The 19,691-nt window shown below is 43.7% G+C and overlaps 1 protein-coding gene across 7 annotated transcripts in view; it reads left to right on the top strand.

Annotated features, from left to right (window-relative positions):
• The window catches only part of LOC311138490 (eukaryotic translation initiation factor 4 gamma 3-like), an 83,209-nt gene extending 69,066 nt beyond the window's left edge, over positions 1–14,143 (top strand). For all 7 annotated transcript variants that reach the window (XM_084173189.1, XM_084173188.1, XM_084173186.1 and 4 more), the window contains exons 29-36: positions 4,298–4,470; positions 4,576–4,701; positions 5,063–5,144; positions 5,404–5,502; positions 5,623–5,769; positions 10,055–10,136; positions 10,242–10,388; positions 13,082–14,143. In XM_084173189.1, coding sequence (XP_084029315.1) covers positions 4,298–4,470; positions 4,576–4,701; positions 5,063–5,144; positions 5,404–5,502; positions 5,623–5,769; positions 10,055–10,136; positions 10,242–10,388; positions 13,082–13,263 — 1,038 coding nt within the window. In that variant the 3' untranslated portion in view covers positions 13,264–14,143. The remainder of the gene's footprint in view (positions 1–4,297; positions 4,471–4,575; positions 4,702–5,062; positions 5,145–5,403; positions 5,503–5,622; positions 5,770–10,054; positions 10,137–10,241; positions 10,389–13,081) is intronic.
• The last annotated feature ends 5,548 nt before the right edge of the window (positions 14,144–19,691 follow it).

The following is a 19,691-nucleotide window of genomic DNA, read 5'->3' as shown; positions in this document are numbered from 1 at the left end:
TGCCGTTCCCCTCACAGCTCCGTAGGCAAGCACCATGGTCTTGTAGCAGATGCGAGCTTCAACTGGAAGCCAGTGGAGTGTGCTGACGAGCGGGGTGACGTGAGAGAACTTACTCTCACTGTTCAAATAAACCTACCATTAAAATTATAGACTGATCATTTCTTTGTCAGTGGGCAAACGTACAAAATCAGCAGGGGATCAAATACTTTTTTCCCCTCACTGTATGTATATATATTATTGTGGGTGTGTGTGTGTGTATGTATATATATATATATATATATATATATATATATATATATATATATATATATATATATATATATATATATATACATATATATATACATATATATATATATATATATATACATATATATATATATATACATATATACATATATATATATATATATACATATATATATATATATATACATATATATATATATATATACATATATATATATATATATACATATATATATATACATATATATATATACATATATATATATATATATACATATATATATATACATATATATATATACATATATATATATATATATACATATATATATATATATATATATATATATATATATATACACATATATATATATATATATATATATATATATATATATATATATATATATATATATACATATATATATACATACATACATACATACAGTGGGGAAAAAAAGTATTTAGTCAGCCACCAATTGTGCAAGTTCTCCCACTTAAAAAGATGAGAGAGGCCTGTAATTTTCATCATAGGTACACGTCAACTATGACAGACAAAATGAGGAAAAAAATCCAGAAAATCACATTGTAGGATTTTTCATGAATGTATTTGCAAATTATGGTGGAAAATAAGTATTTGGTCAATAACAAAAGTTTCTCAATACTTTGTTATATACCCTTTGTTGGCAATGACACAGGTCAAACGTTTTCTGTAAGTCTTCACAAGGTTTTCACACACTGTTGCTGGTATTTTGGCCCATTCCTCCATGCAGATCTCCTCTAGAGCAGTGATGTTTTGGGGCTGTCGCTGGGCAACACGGACTTTCAACTCCCTCCAAAGATTTTCTATGGGGTTGAGATCTGGAGACTGGCTAGGCCACTCCAGGACCTTGAAATGCTTCTTACGAAGCCACTCCTTCGTTGCCCGGGCGGTGTGTTTGGGATCATTGTCATGCTGAAAGACCCAGCCACGTTTCAACTTCAATGCCCTTGCTGATGGAAGGAGGTTTTCACTCAAAATCTCACGATACATGGCCCCATTCATTCTTTCCTTTACACGGATCAGTCGTCCTGGTCCCTTTGCAGAAAAACAGCCCCAAAGCATGATGTTTCCACCCCCATGCTTCACAGTAGGTATGGTGTTCTTTGGATGCAGCTCAGCATTCTTTGTCCTCCAAACACGACGAGTTGAGTTTTTACCAAAAAGTTCTATTTTGGTTTCATCTGACCATATGACATTCTCCCAATCCTCTTCTGGATCATCCAAATGCACTCTAGCAAACTTCAGACGGGCCTGGACATGTACTTGCTTAAGCAGGGGGACACGTCTGGCACTGCAGGATTTGAGTCCCTGGCGGCGTAGTGTGTTACTGATGGTAGGCTTTGTTACTTTGGTCCCAGCTCTCTGCAGGTCATTCACTAGGTCCCCCCGTGTGGTTCTGGGATTTTTGCTCACCGTTCTTGTGATCATTTTGACCCCACGGGGTGAGATCTTGCGTGGAGCCCCAGATCGAGGGAGATTATCAGTGGTCTTGTATGTCTTCCATTTCCTAATAATTGCTCCCACAGTTGATTTCTTCAAACCAAGCTGCTTACCTATTGCAGATTCAGTCTTCCCAACCTGGTGCAGGTCTACAATTTTGTTTCTGGTGTCCTTTGACAGCTCTTTGGTCTTGGCCATAGTGGAGTTTGGAGTGTGACTGTTTGAGGTTGTGGACAGGTGTCTTTTATACTGATAACAAGTTCAAACAGGTGCCATTAATACAGGTAACGAGTGGAGGACAGAGGAGCCTCTTAAAGAAGTTGTTACAGGTCTGTGAGAGCCAGAAATCTTGCTTGTTTGTAGGTGACCAAATACTTATTTTCCACCATAATTTGCAAATAAATTCATAAAAAATCCTGCAATGTGATTTTCTGGAGAAAAAAAAATCTCAATTTGTCTGTCATAGTTGACGTGTACCTATGATGAAAATTACAGGCCTCTCTCATCTTTTTAAGTGGGAGAACTTGCACAATTGGTGGCTGACTAAATACTTTTTTTCCCCACTGTATATATGTGTGTGTGTGTGTGTGTGTGTATGTATGTATATATGTATGTATATGTATGTATGTATGTATATGTGTATATATATATATATATATATATATATACAGTGGGGAAAAAAAGTATTTAGTCAGCCACCAATTGTGCAAGTTCTCCCACTTAAAAAGATGAGAGAGGCCTGTAATTTTCATCATAGGTACATGTCAACTATGACAGACAAATTGAGGAAATAAAATCCAGAAAATCACATTGTAGGATTTTTTATGAATTTATTTGCAAATGATGGTGGAAAATAAGTATTTGGTCACCTACAAACAAGCAAGATTTCTGGCTCTCACAGACCTGTAACTTCTTCTTTAAGAGGCTCCTCTGTCCTCCACTCGTTACCTGTATTAATGGCACCTGTTTGAACTTGTTATCAGTATAAAATACACCTGTCCACAACCTCAAACAGTCACACTCCAAACTCCACTATGGCCAAGACCAAAGAGCTGTCAAAGGACACCAGAAACAAAATTGTAGACCTGCACCAGGCTGGGAAGACTGAATCTGAAATAGGTAAGCATATTGGTTTGAAGAAATCAACTGTGGGAGCAATTATTAGGAAATGGAAGACATACAAGACCACTGATAATCTCACTCGATCTGGGGCTCAACGCAAGATCTCACCCCGTGGGGTCAAAATTATCACAAGAACGGTGAGCAAAAATCCAAGAACCACACGGGGGGACCTAGTGAATGACCTGCAGAGCGCTGGGACCAAAGTAACAAAGCCTACCATTAGTAACACACTACGCCGCCAGGGACTCAAATCCTGCAGTGCAAGACGTGTCCCCCTGCTTAAGCCAGTACATGTCCAGGCCCGTCTGAAGTTTGCTAGAGTGCATTTGGATGATCCAGAAGAGGATTGGGAGAATGTCATATGGTCAGATGAAACCAAAATAGAACTTTTTGGTAAAAACTCAACTCGTCGTGTTTGGAGGACAAAGAATGCTGAGTTGCATCCAAAGAACACCATACCTACTGTGAAGCATGGGGGTGGAAACATCATGCTTTGGGGCTGTTTTTCTGCAAAGGGACCAGGACGACTGATCCGTGTAAAGGAAAGAATGAATGGGGCCATGTATCGTGAGATTTTGAGTGAAAACCTCCTTCCATCAGCAAGGGCAATGAAGATGAAACGTGGCTGGGTCCTTCAGCATGACAATGATCCCAAACACACCACCCGGGCAACGAAGGAGTGGCTTCGTAAGAAGCATTTCAAGGTCCTGGAGTGGCCTAGCCAGTCTCCAGATCTCAACCCCATAGAAAATCTTTGGAGGGAGTTGAAAGTCCGTGTTGCCCAGCGACAGCCCCAAAACATCACTGCTCCAGAGGAGATCTGCATGGAGGAATGGGCCAAAATACCAGAAACAGTGTGTGAAAACCTTGTGAAGACTTACAGAAAACGTTTGACCTGTGTCATTGCCAACAAAGGGTATATAACAAAGTATTGAGAAACTTTTGTTATTGACCAAATACTTATTTTCCACCATAATTTGCAAATACATTCATTAAAAATCCTACAATGTGATTTTCTGGATTTTTTTTTCTCATTTTGTCTGTCATAGTTGACGTGTACCTATGATGAAAATTACAGGCCTCTCTCATATTTTTAAGTGGGAGAACGTGCACAATTGGGGGCTGACTAAATACTTTTTTTCCCCACTGTATATATACATACATACATACATACATACATACATACATACATACATACATACATACATACATACATACATACATACATACATACATATTCACCTATGTATGTGCTCGCTTGTCACAAAAGGATTTTCCCGAGGGTGTATATGAACATATTGTAATAACATTTGATGGTGCTTAATCTGTGTCAGGTCCTCTTTAATAATGCTATAATTCTTTATACTGTGTGTGCATGCTTTTGTATTTTACTCTCTACAGGAAGTTTGTAACACCAAGATGTGTGTTTTGTATTCTCTGTAGGAGGCTGTGCAGTGTGTGAACGAGCTTGACCTGTCCTCTCAGCTCCACGTGTTTGTGCGTGTGGGGGTGGAGTCCACTCTGGAGCGCAGTCAGATCACACGGGACCACATGGGCCAGCTCCTCTTCCAGTTAGTGCAGCAGGGCACCCTGCCCAAGCCCCAGTTCTTCAAAGGGTCAGCCTGCCTACATATCCGTCTGCTCTCATTCAAGCTGTGTCGTCTAACAACTGTGCTGTATCTAAAATGGCCGTCTCATCAGAATATCTGTGTTTCCTTCAGGTTTGCTGACACCCTTGAGCTGGCGGACGACATGGCCATTGACATTCCCCATATCTGGCTGTATCTGGCCGAGCTGCTTAGCCCTGTGCTGAGAGACGGGGGCTTCTCTATGAGAGAGCTCTTTAGGTAACCCTGCTACTCTACATCGCCACAATATTGTATTGTTATCTCCCTGTAACGCTATGGAGATCAAGAGGGGTTTACTATTGCATCAACAGAGCTTATCTGATCAGATCAGTCCACATGCAACCCATATTTATTCAGATCTCACATAGTCTGCAGGATGAGTAAAATGTACCCCATTTTGTTCCCTCTGTCAAGGATTGCTGCTTGTTGCTATCGCAGTTCTTTCATTATGGAGTGTTAATGTTGGCTCTCACACCTCCATTCCCTGCTATGGCTTTCTGTAAACTGTGATATGAAGGAAAACAGTTGGGCGGGATGGAACCGCTGGAGACATCTAATGCTTTTCTCTGTTTGTCCACAGTGAATTAAGCAAACCTTTACTTCCTGTGGGAAGAGCTGGGATCTTATTTTCTGAAATACTGCACATACTATGCAAACAAATGGTAAGTTACATTGTGTGGGCTTTACTCCTCTAGTTGATTATTTCTGAAAGAATGTCTTACCCCTTTAGCTCTTCTGACCTCAGAGAGAATTTCACACAGCATCTTTCTCACAGAGAACTGTGTTAATATAGCTGTCGGTTATTTTTGCATGGCTTTTGTCGCGGTGCGAGTGAGTTACCAAGTGCATATCAAGCCAGCAAACCCATTAACTATTGGAAGCCAGGGTTCTGACATGTTGTCCTGTCTGTCTCCTACACAGAGCCATAGGAAAGTAGGCACCTTGTGGAGAAAGTCAGGCCTCAGCTGGAGTGACTTCCTGCCGGAGGAAGAGGACGTCCTGGATTTCATCTCACAGCAGGTTAGTGAGATAGACACCATGTATTACGGCATGGAGGCATCCCAACAGAAACAGTTTTACAGCAACCTAACCCTTCTCTCCTCTCTGTCTCCCCTCTTCTCCATGTCCTCCTCCTGTCAGAAGCTCCAGTTCACTATGGCGGACTGCTCCAGTCCTGAGGCAGCCCTCTCTGCGACGGAACTGTCCCCAGAGGTGCTCAACCAGCAGCTGGAGAGACTCTTGCTGGAGGACATGGCCAGTGATGAGCAGATCTTTGACTGGGTAGAGGTACAGACTGTAACATTAAGCCCACCACACAGCTCAGCACAGCTACGTTTGGCTTCGTGTCATACACATGTTGGTTTATAAATGCATAGTGTTGCATATTTCAAGTGAAGTAACAGAGATGCAGGCACTGATATCGTGCAGCTTTCCCATGTCTAAGCGGAGCTCCTTTGTGCTCCTCTGAATGATATAATGGCGCCGGAGGAGATGGCTGCCGTTTTACGGGCTCCTAACTAATTGTGCTATTGTGTTTTTTTGCGTTATTGAGGAGTACACCACATCAGTCACTGGCTTCATCAATAAGTGCATTGATAACGTCGTCCCCACAGTGACCGTACGTACATACCCCAACCAGAAGCAATGGATTACAGGCAACATCCGCACTGAGCTAAAAGGGTAGAGCTGCCGCTTTCAAGGAGCGGGACTCTAACCCGGACGCTTGCAAACTATTACGGTCTACAAAGGGAAGCACAGCCGCGAGCTGCCCAGCGACACAAGCCTACCAGACAAGCCTTACTTCTATGCTCGCTTCGAGGCAAGCAACACTGAAGCATGCATGAGAGCATCAGCTATTCCGGACGACTGTGTGATCACGCTCTCCGTAGCCGATGTGAGTAAAACCTTTAAACAGGGCCAAACGGATTCTGAGCATGCGCTGATCAACTGGCAAGTGTCTTCACTGACATTTTCAACCTGTCCCTGACTGAGTCTGTAATACCAATATGTTTCAAGCAGACCACCATAGTCCCTGTACCCAAAAACACTAAGAGAACCTACCTAAATGACTACCGACCCATAGCACTCACGTCTGTAGCCATGAAGTGCTTTGAAAGGCTGGTCATGGCTCACATCAACACCATTATCCCAGAAACCCTAGACCCACTCCAATTTGCATACCGCCCCAACAGTTCCACAGATGATGCAATCTCTATTGCACTCCACACTGCCCTTTCCCACCTGGACCAAAGGAACACCTACGTGAGAATGCGACTCATTGACTACAGCTCAGCATTCAACACCATAGTGCCCTCAAAGCTCATCACTAAGCTAAGGACCCTGGGACTAAACGCCTCCCTCTGCAACTGGATCCTGGACTTCCTGACAGGTCGCCCCCAGGTGGTAAGGGTAGGTAACAACACATCTGCCACGCTGATCCTCAACACGGGGGCCCCTCAGGGGTGCGTTCTCAGTCCCCTCCTGTACTCCCTGTTCACCCATGATTGCATGGCCAAGCACGACTCCAACATCATCCTTAAGTTTGCCGACGACACAACAGTGGTAGGCCTGATCACCAACAATGATGAGACAGCCTATAGGGAGGAGGTCAGAGACATTACATTTTTACATTTACGTCATTTAGCAGACGCTCTTATCCAGAGCGACTTACAAATTGGTGCATTCACCTTATAGCCAGTGGGATAACCACTTTACAATTATTTTATTTTTTTGGGTGGGGTGGGGTAAGGGGGGGTTAGAAGGATTACTTTATCCTATCCCAGGTATTCCTTAAAGAGGTGGGGTTTCAAATGTCTCCGGAAGGTGGTGAGTGACTCCGCTGTCCTGGCGTCGTGAGGGAGCTTGTTCCACCATTGGGGTGCCAGAGCAGCGAACAGTTTTGACTGGGCTGAGCGGGAACTGTGCTTCAGCAGAGGTAGGGGAGCCAGCAGGCCAGTGGTGGATGAACGCAATGCCCTCGTTTGGGTGTAGGGACTGATCAGAGCCTGAAGGTACGGAGGTGCCGTTCCCCTCACAGCTCCGTAGGCAAGCACCATGGTCTTGAAGCAGATGCGAGCTTCAACTGGAAGCCAGTGTAGTGTGCGGAGGAGCGGGGTGACGTGAGATAACTTGGGAAGGTTGAACACCAGACGGGCTGCGGCATTCTGGATGAGTTGTAGGGGTTTAATGGCACAGGCAGGGAGCCCAGCCAACAGCGAGTTGCAGTAATCCAGACGGGAGATGACAAGTGCCTGGATTAGGACCTGTGCCGCTTCCTGTGTAAGGCAGGGTCGTACTCTCCGAATGTTGTAGAGCATGAACCTACAGGATCGGGTCACCGCCTTGATGTTAGCGGAGAACGACAGGGTGTTGTCCAGGGTCACGCCAAGGCTCTTCGCACTCTGGGAGGAGGACACAACGGAGTTGTCAACCGTGATGGCGAGATCATGGAACGGGCAGTCCTTCCCGGGGAGGAAGAGCAGCTCCGTCTTGCCAAGGTTCAGCTTGAGGTGGTGATCCGTCATCCATACTGATATGTCTGCCAGACATGCAGAGATGCGATTCGCCACCTGGTTATCAGAAGGGGGAAAGGAGAAGATTAGTTGTGTGTCGTCTGCGTAGCAATGATAGGAGAGGCCATGTGAGGATATGACAGAGCCAAGTGACTTGGTGTATAGCGAGAATAGGAGAGGGCCTAGAACTGAGCCCTGGGGTCACCAGTGGTGAGAGCACGTGGTGCGGAGACAGCTTTTCGCCACGCCACTTGGTAGGAGCGACCGGTCAGGTAGGACGCAATCCAAGAGTGAGCCGCGCCGGAGATGCCCAGCTCGGAGAGGGTGGAGAGGAGGATCTGATGGTTCACAGTATCAAAGGCAGCAGACAGGTCTAGAAGGACAAGAGCAGAGGAGAGAGAGTTAGCTTTAGCAGTGCGGAGAGCCTCCGTGACACGGAGAAGAGCAGTCTCAGTTGAATGACCAGTCTTGAAACCTGACTGGTTTGGATCAAGAAGGTCATTCTGAGAGAGATAGCAAGAGAGTTGGCTAAAGACGGCACGCTCAATAGTTTTGGAGAGAAAAGAAAGAAGGGATACTGGTCTGTAGTTGTTGACATCAGAGGGATCGAGTGTTGGTTTTTTGAGAAGGGGTGCAACTCTCGCTCTCTTGAAGACGGAAGGGACATAGCCAGCGGTCAAGGATGAGTTGATCAGCGAGGTGAGGTAAGGGAGAAGGTCACCGGAGATGGTCTGGAGAAGAGGAGGGGATAGGGTCAAGCGGGCAGGTTGTTGGGCGGCCGGCTGTCACAAGTCGCAAGATTTATTCTGGAGAGAGAGGGGAGAAAGAAGTCAAAGCATAGGGTAGGGCAGTGTGAGCAGGACCAGCAGTGTCATTTGACTTAACAAACGAGGATCGGATGTCGTCAACCTTCTTTTCAAAATGGTTGACGAAGTCATCCACAGAGAGGGAGGAGGGGGGAGGGGGAGGAGGATTCAGCTGGGAGGAGAAGGTGGCAAAGAGCTTCCTAGGGTTAGAGGCAGATGCTTGGAATTTAGAGTGGTAGAAAGTGGCCTTAGCAGCAGAAACAGATGAAGAAAATGTAGAGAGGAGGGAGTGAAATATGCCAGGATAACAACCTCTCCCTCAACGTGACCAAGACAAAGGAGATGATTGTGGACTACAGCAAAAGGAGGACTGAGCACATCCCCATTCTCATCGACAGTGCTGTAGTGGAGCAGGTTGAGAGCTTCAAGTTCCTTGGTGTCCACATCACCAACGAACTATCATGGTCCAAACACACCAAGACAGTCAGGAGACTGAAAATATTTGGCATGGGTCCTCACATCCTGAAAGTTATACAGCTGCACCATCGAGAGCATCCTGACTGGTTGCATCACCGCCTGGTATGGCAACTGCTCGGCCTCCGACCGCAAGGCACTACAGAGGGTAGTGCGTACGGCCCAGTACATCACTGGGGCCAAGCTTCCTGCCATCCAGGACCTCTATACTAGGCGGTGTCAGAGGAAGGCCCTAAAAATTGTCAAAGACTCCAGCCACCCTAGTCATAGACTGTTCTCTCTGCTACCGCACGGCAAGCAGTACCGGAACGCCAAGTCTAGGTCCAAAAGGCTTCTTAACAGCTTCTACCCCCAAGCCATAAGAAACCTGAACAGCTAATCAAATGGCTACCTGGACTATTTGCATTGTCCCCCACCCCCTCTTTTTACACTGCTGCTACTCTGTTTATTATCTATGCATAGTCACTTTACCTCTACCCACATGTACATATTACCTCAATTACCTCGACTAACCTGTGCCCCCGCACACTGACTCTGGACCGGTACCCCCTGTATATAGCCTCACTACTGTTATTTTACTGTTGCTCTTTAATTATTATTATTTTATTTCTTTTTTACTTATCTATTTTTTCTTAACACTTATTTTTCTTCAAACTGCATTGTTGGTTAAGTGCTGGTTAAGGCTTGTAAGTAAAAATTTCACTGTAAGGTCTACACCTGTTGTATTCAGCGCATGTGACAAATAACATTTGATTTGATTTGTTGTCCTCCACATCCCAGGCAAATCTAGATGAATCTCAGATGAGCTCGTCTCCGTTCCTGAGAGCTCTGATGACTGCTGTGTGTAAGGCAGCGGTGAAAGGTAAGCTGTCATTCCTTTAGCTTGGGACAGTCCTCTGTTGTTTTTTATATATTATATAGCTAGAGCAGCTCACAACAATTTTCTCCATCTTTGTTTCTTGTGTAGATGAAAGCACTTCCTGTCGAGTGGATGTAGCCATTATTCAGAGGAGATTGCCCGTATTACTCAAGTACCTTAACTCAGACACTGAGCGACAGCTACAAGCACTTTATGCACTTCAGGCGCTGATAGTCACACTGGATCAGCCTCCTAGTAAGTAACATCCCACTCAGACGTTAAACCTCAAGATTCACTATAAAGATAAAGCGCAGTTCTGTCTCACACCCTGTACAGAACCATTTTACATGTACTTTTTTCCCCTGACAAAACTAAAATATTTTTTTGTCACATACACATTTACATTTTTTTTACATTTTAGTCATTTAGCAGACGCTCTTATCCAGAGCGACTTACAGTTAGTGAATACATTTATTTATTTATTATTATTATTTATTTTTTTATACTGGTCCCCCGTGGGAATCGAACCCACAACCCTGGCGTTGCAAACGCCATGCTCTATCAACTGAGCTACATCCCTGCCGGCCATTCCCTCCCCTACCCTGGACGACACTGGGCCAATTGTGCGCCGCCCATGAGTCTCCCGGTCGCGGCCGGCTGCGACAGAGCCTGGATTCGAACCAGGATCTCTAGTGGCACAGTTAGCACTGCGATGCAGTGCCTTAGACCACTGCGCCACTCAGGAGGTCTTCGATGTAGTGGCCTTAGACCACTACACCACATCAGTGCAGTGAAATGTTTTGTTTTACAGGGTCAGACATAATAGTACGGCGCCCCTGGAGCAAATTGGGGTTAAGTGCCTTTCTCAAGGACCCATCGACACATTTTTCACCTTGTCGGCTCGGGTATCCGAAACAGCAACCTTTCGGTTATTGAACCTATGCTCTATACGCTAGGCTAGTTGCCGCCCTGAAGACATCCTTTTATGGTTTTATCTCCTGCAGCCATTGCTATTATATAAAAAGAATTTCTTCACCAACTTACTATGAAAATTGAGACTCATTTAAAGCTAGAATCCTTAGTTGCTACATCCATTTTTTGACTTATAAATTAATGATATATACCCATTTAATTATTGAATAATATAACTTATAAATCCCTCATGAGCTTAGTTGAACTGTCCTACCCCATTAGATCCCAAAATAAGCTTGTTTTATTCCAATGTTTGTAAACAATGTAACATGGTTAAAACTCAAATGTTGATATCATGGATGGTTAGTCCTTGCATACATACAGTGAGGGAAAAAAGTATTTGATCCCCTGCTGATTTTGTACGTTTGCCCACTGACAAAGACATGATCAGTCTATAATTGTTGTTATTCTGTCTCTCACTGTTCAAATAAACCTACCATTAAAATTATAGACTGATCATGTCTTTGTCAGTGGGCAAACGTACAAAATCAGCAGGGGATCAAATACTTTTTTCCCACACTGTACATTACCAGTCAAAAGTTACATTGTAGAATAATAGTGAAGACATCAAAACTATGAAATAACACACATGGAATCATGTAGTAAACATAAAAGTGTTAAACATATATTTGAGATTCTTCAAATAGCCACCCTTTGCCTTGATGACAGCTTTGCACACTCTTGGCATTCTCTCAACCAGCTTCACCTGGAATGCTTTTCCAACAGTCTTGAAGGAGTTCCCACATATGCTTAGCACTTGTTGGCTGCTTTTCCTTCACTATGCGGTCCGGCTCATCCCAAACCATCTCAATTGGGTTGAGGTCGGGGGATTGTGGAGGCCAGGTCATCTGATGCAGCACTCCATCACTCTACTTCTTGGTAAAATAGCCCTTACACAGCCTGTCCTGTTGAAAAACAAATTAATAGTCCCACTAAGCCCAAACCAGATGGGAGAGCGTATCACTGCAGAATGCTGTGGTAGCCATGCTGGTTAAGTGTGCCTTGAATTCTAAATAAATCACAGACAGTGTCACCAGCAAAGCACACCCACACCATAACACCTCCTCCTCCATGCTTTACGGTGGGAACTACACATGTGGAGATCATCCGTTCACCCACACCGCGTATCACAAAGACACGTCGGTTGGAACCAAAAATCTCCAATTTGGACTCCAGACCAAAGGACAGATTTCATTTATTTCGGCTGCAATTTTCTGAGGCTGGTAACTCTAATGAACTTATCCTCTGCAGCAGAGATAACTCTGGGTCTTCCATTCCTGTGGTGGTCATCATGAGAGCCAGTTTCATCATAGCGCTTGATGGTTTTTGTGACTGCACTTTGATGGTTTTTGTGACTGCAGCCCCCCCCCCCCCCCATGAAGCTGGTTGAGAGAACGCCAAGAGTGTGCAAAGCTGTCATCAAGGCAAATGGTGGCTATTTTAAGCATCTCAAATATAAAATATATTTTAATAATAATAATAATAATATGCCATTTAGCAGACGCTTTTATCCAAAGCGACTTACAGTTGTGCGTGCATACATTTTTGTGTATGGGTGGTCCCGGGGATCGAACCCACTACCTTGGCGTTACAAGCGCCGTGCTCTACCAGCTGAGCTACAGAGGACCACCCAGCTACAGAGGACCACCCATTTTGATTTGTTTAACACTTTTTTGGTTACTACATGATTCCATTTGTGTTATTTCATAGTTTTGATGTCTTCTATTATTTTACAATGTAAAAAAATAGTACAAATAAAGAAAAACCCTTGAACGAGTAGGTGTGTCCAAACTTTTGACTGGTAGTGTAGCTCTGTCTATGAATTTGAGTGGTTACATTTCTCTAGGCCCATCCCTCAGCTTTTTACCAAAATGTAGGCGGGGAGCCAATTTATTATCGTTTCAATTAAGGAGTCTTGCTTTAAGCCATGGGATTTGGTTATTATAGCACTTTCCCCTCTGTCTCTGTCTCTCCAGACCTGCTCCGGATGTTCTTTGACTGTCTGTATGATGAGGACGTCATCTCGGAGGACGCTTTTTACAAGTGGGAGACCAGCAAGGACCCTGCGGAGCAGCTGGGCAAGGGTGTGGCTCTCAAGTCTGTAACCGCTTTCTTCACCTGGCTGAGGGAGGCCGAGGAAGAGTCGGAGGATAATTGACAAGGGAGCAGGTGGCTGCTGCAAGCCCCCAGGACAAGAGGCCAGCTGTTGCTACATAGAATAACTGCATCCTCGTAGCAGAACAAACGGACAAACCAACAAAATGCGTGCGGGCAGAACAACATGTATATAGCGGGAATTTTTTCTGCGTTATGGTTCTGAGACATGCCGCCATTTTGTGTTTGAATTCTAATGGCGGAAGCACTAAATACCTGTATTATACATAGAAAATATTTTTGTTTTACATTTTAACTTACTTTTCTTTTGTTACTTTTTAAGAAGAGACTTAAAGATACATAGGTTCCGGACTCTTTAATTTATTATTTTTTTAAGGACTGCAAATATGGATGTTTATTTAACATTTGCAGATGCTCACAATGAGGAGAACATTGATGAATAGAAATAACAATATTAATTATAATAACAATAATAATAATTGTGAAATAAATAGCCTCCCTGGATTCCACATTGTTTGGTTGAAAACAGGGTAAAAAGTTGTTTTGGAATGAAGGGGAAGGCAGAGAGAGTGAATGCACAGGGACAACTGAAGACATCAGTGGTCAAAGGTTATCAGTGATTAACCACAGGAAGTGTTTCCTCTGCTTTGGCTTGCTCTCTATGTGATATGTACGTAAACCTCCCAAGAGGCAGCGGTATGCGTTCAAGAAGCAATGTAAATCAGTCCACAAAAGAACATCACATGAACATAAATAAACAACAACAATGAACAATAGATGCATTCAAATGAAATAAGCAAAACGCAAGTTTAAAAAGCAAATGCCAGGGTTGCTGAACATGAAGTGCTTGTAATACTTCAGACCTACACAGCAAATTAAAAGCCTGTAAATACATTAAAGACAAAAAGGTATTTAAAACAATATAGCAGATGCAATCAATGGTGGTTATTTTGTAGAGTGGTGATGTTTGCACTACAAGAAGATTTTTTTTTACTTTGTTTTAACATTGCTTGCAATGCAGTCTGAAGTTGAAAGTGAATTTTGTGTTAAAAGTGTGCCAGTGTTATGTGCCATCTCTAAAATGAGACTACAGTATAGGAATTGTAAAATATACACTACATGACCAAAGGTATGAGGACACCTGCTTGTCGAGCATCTCATTCTAAAATCATGGGCATTAATATTGAGTTGGTCCCCCCTTTGTTGCTATAACAGCATCCACTCTTCTGGGAAGGATTTCCACTAGATGTAGGAACATTGCTGCGGGAGATCCACACCGATCTCAACAAACCATTTCTGTATGGACCTCCCTTTGTGCACGGGGGCATTGTCATGCTGAAACAGGAAACGGCCTTCCCCAAACTGTATTCCACAAAGTTGGAAGCACAGAATCGTCTAGAATGTCATTGTATGCTGTAGCGTTAAGATTTCCCTTCACTGGAACTAAGGGGCCTAGCCCGAACCATGAAAAACAGCCCCAGACCATTATTCCTCCTCCACCAAACTTTACAGTTGGCATTATGCATTCGGCAGGTAGCGTTCTCCTGGCATCCGCCAAATCCAGATTCATCCAGATGGTGAAGCGTGATTCATCACTCCAGAGAACGCTTTTCAGCTGCTCCAGAGTCCAATGGCGGCGAGATTTACACCACTCCAGCCGATGCTTGGCATTGCGCATGGTGATCTTAGGCTTGTGTGCGGCTGCTCGGCATGTTGCTCCTAGATGTTTCCACTTCACAATAACAGCACTTAACAGTTGACCGGACAGCTCTAGCAGGGCAGAAATTTGACGAACTGACTTGTTGGAAAGGTGGCATCCTATGACAGTGCCACATCTTCAGTAAGGCCATTCTACTGCCAATGTTTGTCCATGGAGATTGCATGGCTGTGTACTCTTATATGCCTGTCAGCAAATGGTGTGGCTGAAATAGCCAAATCCACTAATTTGAAGGGGTGTCCACATACTTTTGTGTGTATATATAGTGTACGAATTAACTCTTGGAGGACAATGAAGTTAACTAGAACAACTATACTCTATTATTGAACCTTTTCTAATAAATAAATATAATTCTAGTCCACTTCCATTGACTTCTAAGAGTTGCCAGTTTTCTCCATTCATGCACCTTGGTTGAAGTGAATTAGCGACAGTAACTTTTCCTCAACAGGGATTGACCTTATCTTATTTTATACCCTGTATTAGAGTGAGGAAATATTGTAATGAACTAGTTGAGCCTGATGTAAGATGGGGCATGATTGTGGTAGGACAAGTAATATCTTGCATGTCTTAAATAGCCTTATGATGTTTGCCAGCATTCCTATGTAATGCTCATGTGATCTGTGATCTCTGATTCAGGTGTAGTTACTGAACTGAAGTTATACTCCACTGTAGTGGATGAGAGGAAACCTCTGCAGAGGGCATTCACATACAGCCTGCAGAAATGTAAGTGGGTAAGTCTGTATCTACCATTGTCTTTGATCACATTTCAGATGATTTCTAATTTTGACAGACTAGAAACCAGTATGGTATTTGAACTCTAGAATGGAACTGAAGGAAACCAACCATTGGGGAAATGAAATATTCAACCAGTTTTGATAACAAATACTTATTGGATAGGATTTCATTGGTAGCTTCATGTGTTAACCCACAGGTATGGGATGACCTAATCTTGGGGAGACTCAGGTTAACCCATAGAGATAAGGACTAGTGCCCAAAAGTCTGTTTTAGCATGGGCAGCGCCATTGAGGACTTTCACCATTTTTAAGTAGTGAACAGGGATTTCCTGTGTGTTAAGGAAGGGTCACATAATTACATCCAGGTCATCCGGTGCAGTCAGCCAATGAATTATATTAATGAGCAAACATTGGCAGTAAATCGCCAACCTTGGATTTATACCTGTTCAAACACATTCGAGGTGGCAGTATACAGTCGTGGTCAAAAGTTTTGAGAATGACACAAGTATTGGTGTTCACAAAGTTCGCTGCTCCAGTGTTACGAGATATTTTTGTCAGATATTACTATGGTATACTGAAGTATAATTACAAGCATTCCATAAGTGTCAAAGGCTTTTATTGACAATTACATTAAGTTTATGCAAAGAGTCAATATTTGCAGTGTTGACCCTTCTTTTTCAAGACCTCTGCAATCCGCCCTGGCATGCTGTCAATTAACTTCTGGGCCACATCCTGACTGATGGCAGCCCATTCTTGCATAATCAATGCTTGGAGTTTGTCAGAATTTGTGGGGGGGGTTTTGTCCACCCGCCTCTTGAGGATCGACCACAGGTTCTCAATGGGATTAAGGTCTGGGGAGTTTCCTGGCCATGGACCCAAAATGTTGATGTTTTGTTCCCCGAGCCACTTAGTTATCACTTTTGCCTTATGGCAAGGTGCTCCATCATGCTGGAAAGGGCATTGGTCATCACCAAACTGTTCTTGGATGGTTGGGAGAAGTTGCCAACGGAGGATGTGTTGGTACCATTCTTTATTCATGGCTGTGTTCTTAGGCAAAATTGTGAGTGAGCCAACTCCCTTGGCTGAGAAGCAACCGCAAACATGAATGGTCGCAGGATGCTTTACTGTTGGCATGACACAAGACTGATGGTAGCGCTCACCTTGTCTTCTCCGGACATGGTGTTTTCCAGATGCCCCAAACAATCGGAAAGGGGATTCATCAGAGAAAAGGACTTTACCCCAGTCCTCAGCAGTCCAATCCCTGTACTTTTTGCAGAATATCAGTCTGTCCCTGATGTTTTTCCTGGAGAGAAATGGCTTCTTTGCTGCCCTTCTTGACACCAGGCCATCCTCCAAAAGTCTTTGCCTCACTGTGCGTGCAGATGCACTCACACCTGCCTGCTGACATTCCTGAGCAAGCTCTGCACTGGTGGTTCCCCGAACCCGCAGCTGTATCAACTTTAGGAGACGGTCCTGTCGCTTGCTGGACTTTCTTGGGCACCCTGACGCCTTCTTCACAACAATTGAACCTCTCTCCTTGAAGTTCTTGATGATCCGATAAATGGTTGATTTTAGGTGCAATCTTAACTGCAGCAATATCCTTGCCTGTGAAGCCCTTTTTGTGCAAAGCAATGATGACGGCACGTGTTTCCTTGCAGGTAACCATGGTTAACAGAGGAAGAACAATGATTTCAAGCACCACCCTCCTTTTAAAGCTTCCAGTCTGTTATTCTAACTTCTATCAGCATGACAGAGTGATCTCCAGCCTTGTCCTCGTCAACACCCTCACCTGTGTTAACGAGAGAATCACTGACATGGCAGCTGGTCCTTTTGTGGCAGGGCTGAAATGCAGTGGAAATATTTTTGGGGGATTAAGTTCCTTTTCATGGCAAAGAGGGATTTTGCAATTAATTGCAATTCATCTGATCACTCTTCATGACATTCTGGAGTATATGCAAATTGCCATCATCAAAACTGAGGCAGCAGACTTTGTGAAAATTAGTATTTATGTAATTCTCAAAACTTTTGTCCACGACTGTACACCCTTTCAGTTTGTTTACCAACTAATAGAAGTAGTAGATGAAAATTGACTACTTGAAAATGGAGCTGGCCTCAATGGCCCAGAGCCATAATGGGACAGATACAATGTTGCGTACTCTAACTATCTATGAGTTAACCCTATTCTGCTACAATCAAGTAGGCCTACACTGTAGTCCACAGTGACTTCTGGTGCCTGGTTAGATAGGCCTCCTGTAGCTCAGTTGGTAGAGCATGGCGCTTGCAACGCCAGGGTTGTGGGTTCGATTCCCACGGGGGCCAGTATGAAAAATGTATGCACTCACTAAGTCACTCTGGATAAGAGCGTCTGCTAAATGACTGAAATGTAAATAGACCTGTCTTCACATGAAATTCAGGCAGAAAATACATCTGAACCAAAGATAGTTAATCTGCGTCGTTTACAGTGAGAGCAAATTAAGCATAGTGGGCAAAACAAGCAAGAAGGTAGGCAAAGCCAAGCACGCACTAGCGAGATCATATTGGCGCGTCGTAGCATGTATTTGCATATGTAATAGAATGCCTCTTAAGTACCCATGTGCACAAACTCAAGTTGACCTTGCACTCCTTCAAAACAACGTGATTTTTTTAAAACTTTGGCAAAGCGTAAAGTCTTTCAAACTTAGTGCACTGTGTTCGTAACGTATTTTAGTTTTGGGAACAGAATTTTGAGATCAGATGTTTCATCGATCAGAAAATTAGCAGAATGTCGGCCCAGTCTCACCTAGTTGCATCCTCTCCCACTCGCGACTGGACATCATCTCACTACCATATTCGGTGGTGAGAAAACGTTCTAAACGGATGCTTCAGCTTTATAGCCCCTGTGACATGTCTGGGTTAACCCTTTCTGTCTGTGTCTGAACCTCTCAGGTCGGAATGTCGCAGCCATTTTGGAATGACACGTCGGTTGACCAACAAAGGATAGTCAGCAAATTGGTCTCCTTTGTTGTTCAACATGCCATTCCAAAATGGCTGCTGTGGCTTCTGCTATAGACATAAGGACAGTTTAAAATTAAAAACGAGCAGTATTTCAATCTTCTCAATTCATCATTTTAGATAATGGGATAATTAGTACAGCAACATCTTCCATCCCTGGATTGAGGTACGTTTTCCCAGCCATAACCCGGCCCTTCTACAGTGCTGTCCACATTCAGGCAGCTGTGCGTTTCGACCTCGGGTCGGAACAGTTCTGTCTAGTGCCTGGTAAGCATATCTGGGAGGGGCATATCCCAGATAATATACTGCAGCATTTCAATTAGAATTGCTACATTCTTACTTTCAGATGTTCAAAAGCATTTTACAACATTGGCATTCAATGGAATTGGGTTGAGCACAGCACTGCAAAATCACTGGTTTATGAATCACCTTGCATCCCAAATAAGTACTCATTGGGTGCGTTGCAGTAGGTCGTCTTGCGAGCCAGGTCGCTGCATTTCGTCATGCTAAACCGATTTTGAGATCACAACACCTGGGAGAAGTGTTTCATGTCTCAGGAAGCACCTAGTGCATTGGTAAAGTTACACATTCTAGCAGATACTGAAATGTCTATAAATTGCTGTCTCGGTCGGTGAGTGAAGAAGTCACCAAGTGGTTACAGAGCCTAGAGCATGGAGTATCCACATTTTACACAGGATGGAACGCAAGTAATGCCGTTCGAGGGGATCGACCAGAGCGAGATGCTGCACATATTTTCGTACTTTGATCACATTTAGTTAAGAGTAGTTATTTGGGATGAATACAAGGTGATTTGTAGATCTTAATTCTCCACCGCGTGCCTTGCGACAATCCCTCAAATGCTCTAGTTGCATTTCAGGTTGTCTTCATGAGCACATCAGAGGATTGCTATATATAATATTGATGTGGTTCCCAAGATGTTACCCACACCTCGAGGCCTTTTGAGATCTGATCATCTGTACAGTGTGACTACCTTTCTGGAACACACCAGCGCCTTCAGAATGTGTCTAT

The sequence above is a fragment of the Coregonus lavaretus genome (genome assembly GCF_964263955.1).
Source record: "Coregonus lavaretus genome assembly, chromosome: 12".
Classification (NCBI taxonomy): domain Eukaryota; kingdom Metazoa; phylum Chordata; class Actinopteri; order Salmoniformes; family Salmonidae; genus Coregonus; species Coregonus lavaretus.
The sequence above is the reverse complement of the archived record's forward strand: the minus strand, read 5'-3'. Positions and strand labels throughout refer to the sequence as shown.